General features: G+C 34.0%; 1 protein-coding gene across 3 annotated transcripts in view; it reads right to left on the reverse strand.

The window, feature by feature from the left end:
* Window positions 1-7,861, reverse strand: part of LOC108742833 (potassium/sodium hyperpolarization-activated cyclic nucleotide-gated channel 2-like) — a 74,799-nt gene extending 66,938 nt beyond the window's left edge. For 2 of the 3 annotated variants that reach the window (XM_025977314.1, XM_025977313.1), the window contains exon 1: window positions 7,699-7,861. In XM_025977314.1, coding sequence (XP_025833099.1) covers window positions 7,699-7,843 — 145 coding nt within the window. In that variant the 5' untranslated portion in view covers window positions 7,844-7,861. The remainder of the gene's footprint in view (window positions 1-7,698) is intronic. The other variant, XM_025977311.1, reaches the window with a different exon arrangement.
* Window positions 7,862-14,908: the final 7,047 nt, after the last annotated feature.

The raw sequence follows: 14,908 nt of genomic DNA on the forward strand, positions 1-14,908 counted from the left end.
ACGATTTTCCTGCTTTTCCATTTTTACGAAAACCACAGAGGCGTCTTGTTCAGCGTGCTGTCAAACCTACACTAGCAAGGAGATCGGGCTGAAACTATAGCTACAAGCTATCCAAGGATGGTACTATAGAATGTCACCTCAAGGTAGGCCTAGTGGCGTCATCTCTTGGTTAGGCCGGAAACTTATCAATCCACCCTCGTATATAACATAATGTTTTTAATAAAGCAGTCTATGTAGTTTATTGGTTTTTCAATCTTTCGTTAATATAAATTGTTAATGAACAGCTAAAATAACGGACAAATACAAATAAACAAACTATGGTGGAGGTGCCGGACATCATATTCAGCTAAATACAAGAGATAATAATAATAATACTGAAACTTTTCCTGTAGGGGGCGATGACCGTTTAGACATCGGAAATAGTGGAAATTACAAGAAAAATTTACTTGTTCCACTACTACAATATTACATAGGAGTATTAGCATCTAGCAAGGAGAAGATATTAGAGATATCACAGCGGAAAAGAAAAGGTTAGAAGCATTCGAAATATAGTGTTACAGGCGAATGATGATAAGGATATCGTGGAGAGAGAAGGTTAGAAATGAAGAAATATTAGAAAAAATAGGAGAACAGAGGACTCTATGGAAGTCAAGAAGATAGGTTGGTAGGACACCTTCTCAGGCATGAAGGTCTAGTCAAACATATTAGAGGCAGAAGCAGGAGTTAAGAGTAGAGGTAAACCTAAATTAAATTACTGTTCACAAATAGTTAAGAATGTGGGATGTTCTAATTTTAGAAATGCGAAGATTAGCTCAGGATACGAAAGAGTGGAAGTGCGTGTTTAAGCAGTGTTAGGACTGACCTTATGATGATAATAGAATATTGCTTGGGTATACATCTTANTAGGAATTAGGAATGATAAAAGCTTTATAGTTTTTTGTACATCTATATAGTCAAACTTATTCCTATTACATTGTCGAATGTAGGCGGCATGTTTTGAAAAATTAGTCTTTATGGTCGAATTTTGACCCTTCTCGGTTAAAAATATTTAAAATATTGTTAAATCTGTATGAGGTATAGGGCAGACTATTGCTAGAAATGAGAAAATTTAATAACAGGAGGAACTGATGAGGGTATCAGCAGACCTACGTTTTAAAAAGGGAGTCGAAGCACTAGAGGCGAAGATCGTCGTCAGTCAGTGGCCTGGAAGGGATGTAAAATGGTATGAATTACAAATAAAATAAATACACTTTGTAAAGTTTTAATTAAAGGTGTATGTTTGGATCCCGGCGTTGTACGGGTGCGAAACATGGACAGTGGGCGCGGCGGAAAAGAAAAGGTTATAAGCGTTCGAAAGGTGGTGTTAAAGGCGAATGATAAGGATAACGTGGGTAGAAAAAGTTAGAAATGACGAGGTACTAAAAAGAATAGGAGAACAGAGGACTCTGTGGAAGTCAATAAAAAATAGGAGAGATAGATTGGTAGGATACCTTCTCAGGCATTAAGGTCTAGTCAGAGACATATTAGAGGTAGAAACAGGAGTTAGGAGAGGTAGAGGTAGACCTAGATTAGATTACTGTTCGCATATAGTTAAGGATGTAGGTTGTTCTAGTTTTAGGGAAATGCGAAGTTTAGCTCAGGATAGGAAAGAGTGGAGGTACGTGTCCAACCAGTCTTAGGACTGACTGATGATAATAGAAGTTTTTTTCATTTGAGTTATTTCTCAATAATTTTAGTATAAGAAGCAACGCCCTAACAACGCTCTAAAATCCTGACACCAACCTTGACTTTTGTTGAAAAATGTCTAGAATTCTTTTAAAATTCAGGAGAATTATTACAGTCGACGCCGTCGTTCTAAACAAATTTCGTTTAATTGATTCGCAATAAATTTGAATTTTCTTTCACTGCTTCTGTTTCCTGTAGTTGCCAATTTTACAGTAGCATCTGTGTTTAGCGGCGTATAAAAAATTTGGCACGCATGACCTCAAAATTTTCAATTTATATCAAAATGTTCTATTGTTTTAAGCATTACTACAATAATCAATCTCACAATACTTTATAAATATTAATTTGTGTATCCAACACAACCACTACATTCTGCATAGACATTTATGTATCTAAATTCCAAATGCTTAGTTCAACGGTTAGCAATAGCAATGAGCTGACCGCGGTCCAGATCTAAGCCGATTATCGATCAAATAAAAGCATTATTAGTACAAATACTGAATTGTTTTTGTCATTGCTTTGGCTAGCGTATGACAGTTGTGTTTTCGAATGGATACGTGCAGTTCAGTATTGCACAGAAAGATAAACACACCACCCTTTTTACAATCCAAGTGATTAATAGTTCAGAAAACCGTTTCGTACAAGAAATAGGAAATTCCCGGAATTCCTATTGTTCACGTTCCATAGCAATGAAGATATATTGATTTTAGCTCGCTCGAGTTGCTCACGATTTACGACAAGAAATGCTAAGAACGGTCTCTTGTCAAAGTACGAGACATTATTGAAACTAACATTCCGTAACATACTCAATGATATGAAAGATACATAACTAATAAGTGTATATGTAATCAATGTATCAACATGTATGTATAATGAAGGGAAGAGTGCAGTTTGTCCGTAACTACATGCCATTAAAGCTGCAATAGAATTCCGCAGCCTCATGAGGGTTTTTACTGCATGACAGTCTTCCAGACCCTGTCCACGAAAATATTGATTTTTAACTGCAGGGGTTGGTTCCAAACATATGGGGGTTAAAAGACTATCGTCCCAAAAGGCTCCATATATAAAAAAATTCATCAGTAAAAGTGATAACCGAGCGGCATGGCCTTCAGGTTTACCCATTAGTTTGCATTCGGGAGGACGCCGGTTCGATTCCCGGTTCGTCAGCTTTGGTCCAAATTTTTATATGGTTTCCTTGGATCACTTAAATAGGCAAATACTGGGGCAGTAATATTTCACAGATAATCTTTCATTCTCTTCTGTCTTCATTTCGTCCGTCTCATCTTTCTCACCCGAACCGCCACCCACCCATTCCCACGATTCCTGAAAGGAGGTTGAAGAGGGTCTTCCGCCCTATCTTCCGGCGTAGTCTGAAGGGACTGCCTGCCCACCAGCATTAGTGGCTGATGGGAATTAAACACCCTAAAGTTGAAAGGTGTCAATTGAGTTTCGACGTCTTGTCAGAACGTTACAGAATGCCATAGATTTGTCTTGAATGCCCTTTTAGCAGGTTCGAGAACATTCCCGAATAACTAATTTTTCTTGAGCGAAGCAAGTTAATCCGGTTTGTTTACAATAAATAAAAAATGTAAGGGTTTTATTACATGTCATTAGAATGTACGTATGTACACTCAACAATTATACACCCAAATATGGACATTTTAAATCCACCCATTTCATTGCAATTGTTCTGATTATTCAGTCGAAATAGATTTTTAATCCAAGATTCTTATAAAAAGAAAATATCCTGGATGTCGAAAGTACGGCTCAGTAACACTTTCTACAATTCCTAGGAAATGTATGTTATTCCTAAAGTCGCCCGGAAATGGGTGAAATAAATTATATTAAAGACATTTCCTAGGAAATCTATACATTTTCTAAATAGCAATCGGAAGTGTATTACAGGTAATATTAAATAGGCAACAAAACGACAGGCTGATATCGTACATTTCCGGTACCATTTATACAACGAATTAATTAATGTGCTTTTTCATCTTTAGATTGAATTCAATGCTTACTTCGAAATTTCAGTGTATACATTCTGATATATTTCAAGATTTCTTTTGTGTTTAATTTTACAATTTCTTTGTCGTTGTAGTTCATCATAAAATCTATTGTTGTGCACCTTCCTTTGTTGAATTTTCGAAGAGCTTAGGTTTATTACTTAATTGCCTTTTTTAATGTATTTCTAAACACGTTATAATATCTAGGTAGTAATAGTGGAACCCCTACAGTTTCTGTTAACTGAACGTCGATCCCTCTAGACGTCTAGACTATGTCACTTTCTGTATTATTAGTAGCTCACATCCTCCACTTCCTTTTTCTTTGAAACCGACCGAAATACTTTCTGAATTTTAACTAGGATAAGAAATTATAATCAGTATCGAATCAGCATCAATATCGTTCAAACCATCTTTGAATTATCTTTTTCTGTCGAACATCTATCAATCTCGATTTCCATATTTTCAATTATCAATAATAAGATGAGCATATACTGTTACAATTTAGCGAATCCATCAGCTATATTTCTTCTATAATTATAAAAACTGTTGTTTTTAAATAATAAAAAACCCCTAGTTGACCTTGTTTTTACACCAACAGTTTTAGTTTTCAATTAGTACTGTACCATTAGGTAACCCAGTTATGCCGATTGAGTGTGTGTACAAGGTAAAGACACTTTTTTACTGTTTTCATTTGGTAATATCTTTTAAACTCACTGAATAAAGTTCAATCAATTTTACAGAATCCAGTCCTTCAATCTAGAATCTAATTTTTTGTTACTTTTTACATCCTTGCTAAGGTCATACGATTGGTGTAAATCGAATGTTATCAGAAAATGCAGGGATCAAATAGAATAATAAAAGTTCATATAATACAAGAGAGAAAAGTAACAAAGTTAATACAAAGCTACATGAAATTGTAATTTATGATAAGATATCGTTTTTTAAAACAATCGCCTAAATCTATATTTAAATGTTATATATTTTACGATTGTTAAAATTAGGCGTAGAACAAGTTTCTAATTAGCACTTTTTTGCAACTTTTCGTGTTTTTATGAGGCGTTTATGGTTTAATTAATACAATCTAATCGTTGATTCTATTGTAGGAATTTGTGAGAAAATTTTGTTTTATGAATCCAGCAAACAATAGTACCTAACTGCTCTTATTTTTACAAAAATTTAATTTCATATATTCAATACGCTTCATTCCATTTCTGATTGTTCCGCTTCAATTCTAAACATTGGAGATAATAAAAGTTTAATTTCATTTCTCATTGTTACGCTTCAATTCCAAGCACTGGAGACAATAACGAAAACCAATAGAAGCCAACAGTGTATTAATAAGACAAACAACGAACAATGGCAGTGTGGTTACATTAGAGTAATAGAATTACACGTTATTCCTGTTCAGTTATTGAATTACGTTTTCAAAAATTTAATTATAAATCTATTAAAAAATATTCTTTGTACGAAGGAGTCTATCGAAGTCAATTAAAAATAGACGTGATAGGTTGGTAGGGCACCTTCTCAGGCATGAAGGTCTAGTCACAGACATATTAGAGGCAGAAACAGGAGTTAGGAGGGATTGAGGTAGACCTAGGTTAGATGACTGTTGGGTTGTTCTAGTTTTAGGGAAATGCAAAGATTAGCTCAGGATAGGAAAGAGTAGAGGTACGTGTCCAACCAGTCTTAGGACTGACGACCTTATGATGATGACTTGTACATTACACCATACCACCTGCCCCTTTTTATGAAACAACACTTGTGTTGAGTCTCAATATTCATTTTATTATGTGTATATTTTCGCCATTTAGCTTTGTATTTCTAGTGGAATAGTTATTCTATTATTATTATAGTATTTTCAAATGTATACATTTTACAACGGTAAATTTGGGAATTTGTTGTTTGCCGACCATCGAAGTTCAAAAGATTTTATTGACCATTGTGTCGAGTTATATTATAATATTCAGTTTCTTCTATTCCAACACGTATTTACCCCAATAAGGTTCAATTGGTTTTTCCCTTGGGTTATGTTTCTCAGAAGTCGAGGCAAACGTAAATTTCCGAAAACGCGTTGCACGCGTGTTGGTACCATAAGTACCTGTTAATGCCCCTCTGATACTCCCACTATCTTTCTACCCTTCTGTATCTCTGTCTCGCTTTCATAATTAACCAACGATCTTCTACTTTTTTTTCAACCAATCAACCTTTTCAAATTTGACTTTCATTCAACCCCCACATTATTTTCTCACTTTTCTATTTTTCTAATTTTCAAAAATTTAGTCATTTTCACACAGTTGCAATTTGGTCTTTAGTGTAACCAATCTTTCGCTCTTTCGGTTCGTGTTCTATTTTCATTCACTTTCAATTTTATACAGTCCACTCTACAAAAGTTTAGTTTTTTGTTGTCAATCTGTTTTGTTAAAGTGTTTGTTAACCGTTAATTAAATTTTTTATATCAACGGTTACATTTGCGTAATTCTAAAAAGTGCCCCTANGGTGCAAAACGGGACGGTTGTCATCAAGGAAAAGAAAAGGGTGGAAGCATTCGGAATATGGTGTTACAGGTTCCCTAGAGATAAATTTTCAGTCTCTCTCCAGCCTCTCAGAGTCTTTCAGCGTCTCTCACAGTCTTTCACAGTCTCTCAGTTATTGCCTAGGTGTTTTTATGGATCTCTCGAACTGAGAGACTCGAACGATAAAATTGTTAAATCAGAGATTCGAGTCTCTCACAGAGAGACTGAATGAATAAAACCGAAAAATTGAGAGACTCTAAAGTCTCTCGTAGAAAGACTGGGATCTCTGAAATATGTTGAACTTAGAAAATTTTAACCATGTCTATCTAGACACCACTTATTGAGAGATTCGAGTCTCTCGTTCAGAGACTGGATACGAAATGAGGATCTCTCTATGAGCAACTCGAGTCTCTCGTTCAGAGACTGGATACGAAATGAGGATCTCTCTATGAGCAACTCGAGTCTCTCATTCAGAGACGCTAAACAATTTTTTGACAGTCTCTCGACAGTCTATCCAAGCGAAACCAGAGAGACTCGATGAGAGACGGAAACTCGAGTCTCGCTTTCAGAGACTCTGAGAGACTGAACATTTTTATCTCGCATTACCATGGATAAAGAAAGTTAGAAATGAGGAGATATTAGAATGATCACGAGAACAAAGGGTTCTTTAGAAGTCAGTGAGAAATAGGCGAGATAGGTTGGTAGGACATGTTCTAAGGTATGAAGGGTCAGTAAGAGTCAGAGTATAAGCAAAAATAGCAGTTAAGAGGAGAAGAACTAGACCTAGATTAGAACGCTGTTCACAAATACTTAAGGATGTGGGATGTTTCAGTTTTAGGGAAATGCGAAGATTAGCTCAGAATAGGAAAGAGCGGAATCAGTCTTAACACTAACGACCCTATGAAGATGATGATGATTATAATGGTCAAAGTAGTAAAAATCAATGAATTAAAAAATTACATTATTTGTACAACCATATACTCAAAAAGTATATTGTGTAATAGAGGGGCCAAATTTTTAGATTTATGTTATGAGTTATGTTTTTGTGTGTTTCGTTTATGTACAGAAATAATTGATATTATTATTATTATTGTTTATAAGAAAATTTCAATACAATACTTATTCATGTTTAAAGTTTATAAAGATACGTAACAATCTTCAAACTAAATGTTCAAAGATCAAGAAAAGAGTAGTCAAGACCAAATTGCAAGACCCATGAGTGTTTTTGCTCATCACTATTTTACTTTCTAAGGGTTCATTCAGGCCGTCCGTTATATAAAATTTAGGTTAATTCATTTGAAAGGAAAAGTGCTACTTTTAAACGTTCCAATACACACAATATATAGCAGTTGATGAATGTATCGATCGTTTAGGTAATGGTTTATCAATACAAGGGTTTTATTCATGAACATAGTAAATGGTTTTTGTACCCTTCAACATAATCAAAAATAACTTACCTGTTCTAAAATTGACCACGATATCGATTAAAAATATGGTGTCTGATAGACAATTGAAGGCAATCCACCGCGTGCTCAAGTCATCGTTAAAAAAACTGATAGCAACGGGGAGGATTATAAGATTGGCTACCAAAAGGAGTAACATGCACAAATCCCAGTAGAACCTGTAACAAGTATGACACAATTAGTTATGCCTACGTAACCTTAAACAGTGTACGTAATTACTACTACTTATACAAAATATTTTTAAAGTTTTCTATTTTTTCGTTTCTCTAAAAATAGATAGCATATAGTATTACAACACTACACTGTTTACCATCACTTAATAAATATTAAGAACGATGAATTGTAATATCAATATACATAAGAAGTGTCAGAAAAATGAGCGAAAATGTTATTATTAATCATTTGGGTCACTATAGCCGGATATAATTTCTTGAGAATCAGTCATAATAAACGATATGTCATTTTAAATGAAGTCATTGTATCCCAACTTTCCCATAGAGAATTTAATATGAAAACTAAACTTAACACTGCAATTACTTCATATTAAGCGGTTGGTTAATATAGGCGGAGTCATAATAAACGAATTCCACTGTACTTGTCTGTTGTATGCTCCGCGTAACGAACCGCTACTGATATTTACACCCCTTCACCTTGCGCTCTCCCCAACGCTCTGGTACGATTTAATTTATTACCGCCTGTTATTTGATGATCGTACTATACACAGCTTGTAGAGTTTGCTTTTCTTTTATTACTGTAGTGCCGATTGCTTCATGAATCTTAAATAAATTACAGTGGCGCTGACAGGTAATAAAAGAGAGACACACTCTACAAACTGTTTAAATAGACATAAAGACGCACAAATATAAAGTACCAACGGTGTTCGTTACCTGCGACTAGCCGAGAAAGATGTGGGTATCTTTCTCTCCCTTGTGGTAGGTATACAGATTTTAATAATAAATAATACTTTGTAATCCAAAACCGGCAAAATGAAACTGAAGCCATTATACGAAGGATTAACAACTTAATCCAAAGCAAAGACGATGGCGTACCCTTCCTTAACAATTTAGCTTTTCTATTTCAGAAGTTTACCTAACCCTGGTTTAAGGGATTATACTTTAAAACACAGATTGTTACTCAAAAGAAATATTTATGGTAAATTAGTAAATGTTTTGAAACAAGTGAATATATAAGTTCATCGTTTAAGGCCCTTAAAAATTCTTTGTAACGATCAATCAGGTACTGTTTTAAGTTTGGTTAGTCATTTTTTATTTTTGATATTTCTTAATGAAGGAAATAAATTTCAATTTTTTCAATTACATCATTATTTCCTAGTCTCATTAACAAGGTAAATAACTCATTAACTTTGAGATAAAATCAAAGCAAGAGTTTACTCCTATATTAAATTATATTCAAAACTTAACAGGTCAATTGAAAAGTCCCCGGCCTAAAATAGTAAAACACATTTTTTTTGCAAAATTCGTTTTTTTTATTCAACATAATTCCCTTCAAGGGTGATACACTGATTATAGCGATCCTCCAACTTTTCGATACCATTTTTGTAGTACGATTTGTCCTTTGCTTCAAAATAGGCCTCAGTTTCGGCGATCACCTCTTCATTCGACGAAAATTTTTTCCCAACGAGCATTCTTTTGAGATCTGAGAACAGGAAGTATTCGCTGGGGGCCAGATCTGGACAATACGGTGGATGCGGAAGCAATTCGAACCCCAATTCATGAATTTTTGCCATCGTTTTCACTGACTTGTGAGACGGTGCATTGTCTTGGTGAAGCAGGACTTTCTTTTTCTGCAAATGCGGTCGTTTCTCGGCGATTTCGTCCTTCAAACGGTCCAATAACGCTATGTAATAGTCGCTGTTGATGGTCCTTCCTTTTTCAAGGTAGTCAATGAAAATTATTCCACGCGCATCCCAAAATACAGACGCCATAACCTTGCCAGCCGACTGTTGCGTTTTTGCACGCTTTGGAGCGGCTTCATCGTGTGCAGTCCACTCCGATGACTGTCGATTGGACTTCGGAGTGAAATGATGGAGTCATGTTTCATCCATTGTCACACATCGACGCAAAAACTCGGGTTTATTACGCGTGATCATCTTCAAACTGCTCTGAATCATCAACTCGTCGTTGTTTTTGGTCAAAAGTGGGCTCGCGCGGCACCCACTTTGCACAGAGCTTTCTCATACCCAAATATTCGTGAATGATGTGATGTATACGTTCCGTTGATATCTGTAGAGTGTCTGCTATTTCATTCAATTTCAATTTACGGTCATTCAAAATCATTTTGTGTCTGTTTTTAATGTTTTCGTCTGTAACAGCCTCTTTTGGGCGTCCACTGCGTTCACCGTCTTCGGTGCTCATTTCACCACGTCTAAACTTAGCATACCAATCCTTGATGGTTGATTTTCCTGGGGCAGTGTCCGGAAATTCGTTATCAAACCAAGTTTTTGCTTCAACTGTATTTTTTCCCTTCAAAACGCAATATTTTATCAACACACGAAATTCCTTTTCATCCATTTTTTTCACAATAACAAAAGTTGCTTCACTAAAAATGCTATAATTCACAAACTAATGATCCGACAGCCGTCAAATTGATAGACGCCTCTTTTGAAGGTTAGGACTAACTGAAAATCATATGGATTTAGTTCTGGTGCCGCCAACTATGTGTCAGGCCGGGGACTTTTCAATTGACCCTATATTTGTTAGTTGATATCGTTTTACAAGTAACCTTTATACTAAAGTTTGTTCTCGACTCAGCGGTTTGACCCGCATCTTGATCGATATTTCAAATAACGATATGTAAGTATTGAATTTAAAAAAATCTTATCTTAGGGTTTTACCTTACACTTATTGGTAGAAAGGTTTTATGATAATGTATATATTTTCTTTGCCTACACATTGTCCAAAATTTAAAATCCTGGAGGTTTAGAGTGTGCATTGACATATCAGTCAGTCGGTCAGTTTATTCATACTTAGGGATGTATAAATTAGCTAGTACTGATTAAGAATTAAATTAAAGTAATAAAACATTCTTCAATCCTTTGTAAATATTTAAATACTTAATATTTTACAAAAAGTTAGTCACTAACACTGCAAAACTTACTAAAAAAACATTAGAAGAATTCGATAATGCATTAAAAAAAACATATACATTCTCATCATTTTTAATAAGGTACGAGAGGTGACAACGGGAACAAGGGCGAAACGTACTTGTTAAGTCACAGATCCGTCGAACTAGTGTATATATTAATACTGAGTAAAACACTTTGAAATTCAATTGTAATATTAAATATTTAAGTGAAAATCATTTTTAATTTTTATTCATTACTAGCTGTCCCGGCAGACTTCGTACTGCCCCAATCAATATATAAAAGACCTAAATTTTTGTATAAAATAAACTTAGTTGACAAATGTCAAATATTATGGTTGCGTTCAGAAATTTAATTTGACAGAACTTAAGATTTATCAATCTACATAAAAATAATCTGAAAGATAGTTAACAACTTTCATATTTATTCACCTTTTAAACCTTCCCTGGACTTCCACAAATAATTCAAGACCAAAATTAGCCAAATCGGTCCAGCCGTTATCGAGTTTTAGCGTGACTAACGAACAGCAATTCATTTTTATATATATAGATAAANCCCTGGACTTCCACAAATAATTCAAGACCAAAATTAGCCAAATCGGTCCAGCCGTTATCGAGTTTTAGCGTGACTAACGAACAGCAATTGATTTTTATATATTATATATATAAGAAGAAGATAAATTACCTCAAGTTAATGAGGAAAAAGTGTTGCTGTTGTCACCTCTCGTAGCTTAGTGATCAGAGCATTGGTGCGTGAAGCCAAAGGTCGCGGGTTCGATTCCCGGCGAGGGTGGGCCAACAGTAACAATTTTTCCTCATAAACGTGAGGTAATTTACAGCAAATAAAAATTAAAAATGAATTTGATATTTAATATTAACCGCTATTGAATTTCAAAGTGTTTTATACAGTATTATATATTCATAAGAACGAATTCATGAAAAGTAAAACGTAAATAATATAACCGAGTTGCGAACTTTAAATATTCAAATTGTTAAATTCAGTAGAATAATATTTGTAAGCGAAAGACGGAAAAACCGTTTTATTTCATTAAATATTCAGGATCCGTTTCAGCTGAATTGTGAACATTATTAGGGCTGCTGAAATGACAAGAGAGCAATAAATGTGAGAAAGAAAAGACTAAATAATGCAAGGAACGTTTATAAATACCCAATCAAATGACATCAAAAGGCTATCGGAAACGTTTCGAAGTAGAACGTTTTCCGATTTCCAGCACTTTTTGTGACGATTATACACGACGAAATTGTATTCTTGATGAGGCAACTGTTGGCGAAGCCAACTAGATTGGTCGAGAATAATAAGCAAAAGAAGCAGAATTAATTCAACGGAAATTGGGGAAAACCGACGTCAGCATAAGGAAAAGGCCCGCAATCGATGAGGTTGTAGGTATGAAGAAAAACAGACCTAACGACCCCAAAATTAAGCACCTCCGCATTATTACTTCCTTGTTTTATACTCACTATTTTATTTATCCTGCCTAGTAAATTGTTATCCTATTAAAGATCGATTATAACAGCCATTAGAAAGAATCTTTGTATTTGCTTCTTCCGCTGTGTAAATTAGTTCATAATGACTGCCACTCTGAAGACAATTCAAGTTCGGCCGCAATTTTTTAAATTAGTAAACCAAATGTTGTTAGCAATGTAGGGTTGATGAAATATTACAAACAAAGGCGAATGTAGCTGTGTCTTTATGGACTACTGTTTAAGTATTCTAAACTAAAAGGATAAAACAGAGACCAGAAATTTGGGAGAGACCTGAATAAAACAATATATACGTAATTTTAAACCTTCATTAAAAATTAAATACTTATATTGAGCCTGCTTCTTTTCAGTGAAAACAAATTAATTACTTCATATACAGTGTAAACTCTATATAACGACACTTAAGAAACTGAACATTTTTCGGCGTTATAAAGAGTGGTCGTTAAATGGAGAGAAATAAAAGATATTATTTTACTATTCTATAATAATATGCATTTACCAATATAGTACACATTTTACACACGAACATTATTATTCATACATTGCGTATAGCCTGTTATCTTCGTCTGATGTTTTTTGCTGCTCCAATATTTTAATTGTATTTTGTTACGTATCTTACTCATATCTTGAGATACTGCTGGATCAATTTGATTATATAAAAAGTATTTTTTTAATAGTTTCGCTGCATCAAGTGCTTGTTTGATGCTTGGTGGAGGGACAGGATCGACTTCTTCAACAACGTACACAGCTGCAGTTCTTATCTATTTCGGCAACTTAGAAAGTACTGCTCAATTATTTATAATGCCGCATTGTTGTTGTTTGTTGTTGTGAGAAAATAAATTGTAAGGAAAGAGTTCTTTCTGGTATTCTCACTTTACACGCCAAATTAATTGCGAGCAAACTATTTTATATAAATGATAACGATGTTGATTTAAATATTTAATACTTAGTCAACAGTTAACTTACACGTAGAATTAAAATAAACTAAATGAATAAAATTAAATAAGTATAAAGTAGGCTCTAAGATTGAGTATGATTGTGAATTATTTTGTCTTGTTTGTTGCTTTATCGTTACTGTTATCGATACTGATCAAAATGTGTATCCTTAATTACTTAAATAGTTTCACCAGTGAGCGTTAACAATAGCATTGAGGATGCAAGGCGACCCTGTCAGTCAGGTCTATACCCCATTTCAGGTACAGACAACATACATATTTTTAAATTTGGAAAGTACAAAAATATAGCGAACGTGACTTTACAAAGGAAGAAATGTTACAAAGATAGTAGAATACATTATAAATTTTATGGTTTGAAATATACTGAAATTACTGTTTGCATTTGATAAATAATATATACCTGAAATTTGTAGCTAAATAATGAAACATATAATAGAACTCAATTTAGATACAAATAGAAAATAATACTTAAAATTTCCGACAATAATAAAATTTGTATGCAAAATAAAATAAAACCTATAGTATTGTATAAGATGTAATAGTTGTCGTTAAATAGAGTGAGCATGACGCTATATAGAGTGTAATATTGTATAGAAAACAATGTAAACCAACCAAAGTCAAGCAATTTCGACGTTTTAAGCAGTTTGTCGTTAAATCGAGTGACGTTATAAAGAGTTTACACTGTATTTTAAAATTAAACTTTTTGCAAAAAAATAATTTACCTTGATATACATAAATTGGTAAAAGCAAATGAAAGCTTTAAATAAAGCTACACTTTTTTGCCCCAGTTAATTTACTTTTCACATGTAGTTTCTAAATTCCAGTTACCCATTTGATTACGCAACAAGTTTCATATTTTTGCATAAAGCTTACTTACAATATGGTTACTAGTCTAGTGTATACCTTTCAAATGTTGTAACATTTAATAATAAGAAAAATCCAATACCTATAGAGGAAGTACTTTAAACAAAGAATATCTGTGCTTATTACAAAATGCACTATTGACTACATTAACATTATTCGTGAAATGAGAAGGTAAAACAACATTAACCTAAAATACACTTCATTTCTAAAATTCCACATTCATATTTTGAAGCCGTTAAAAAGTAACACAATGTAAAAACAGTAGCTATTTGTTCGTTTGATCGTTGTTATTTTCCAGATACATATGCAACATAAGTATTATTTGATAAACTTAAGATTATTGAGTTATTAAACGTATGAAATTATTATCTTGTTGGGAAACGGAATTTCAAGAATACGGCGCCTATAGCAGGAGGCTTGAATTTGAAATAAACGTGTGTATCTGGAAGTGACGTCATGCGCAGATACCATAAGCGCAATCGAATCATTGCAACCAGGTATTTATTAAGGAAAACAGCACGTCACAAACCTTACTGATGAGTCCTGACATATTTTCGGGAGAAACACTCACGTACGATCAAAACAACCTTTCTCTATCTTATTATTGGATAATGCCTAATATACCTGTTTTTAATTAGGGTTAAAATTTTAGGTCAATTATAGATCAATTGCCTCCCAACGGCGGCGGATGACCTTGAGTGCTAATTGCCACTATAAAGTCATAGAGAGCTGTTTAAATAATACGGCATTACATCACATATTTATCTTAATATTATTCA

Source organism: Agrilus planipennis, unplaced genomic scaffold (genome assembly GCF_000699045.2).
Source record: "Agrilus planipennis isolate EAB-ADULT unplaced genomic scaffold, Apla_2.0 scaffold376, whole genome shotgun sequence".
In the NCBI taxonomy this organism is placed as follows: Eukaryota; Metazoa; Arthropoda; class Insecta; order Coleoptera; family Buprestidae; genus Agrilus; species Agrilus planipennis.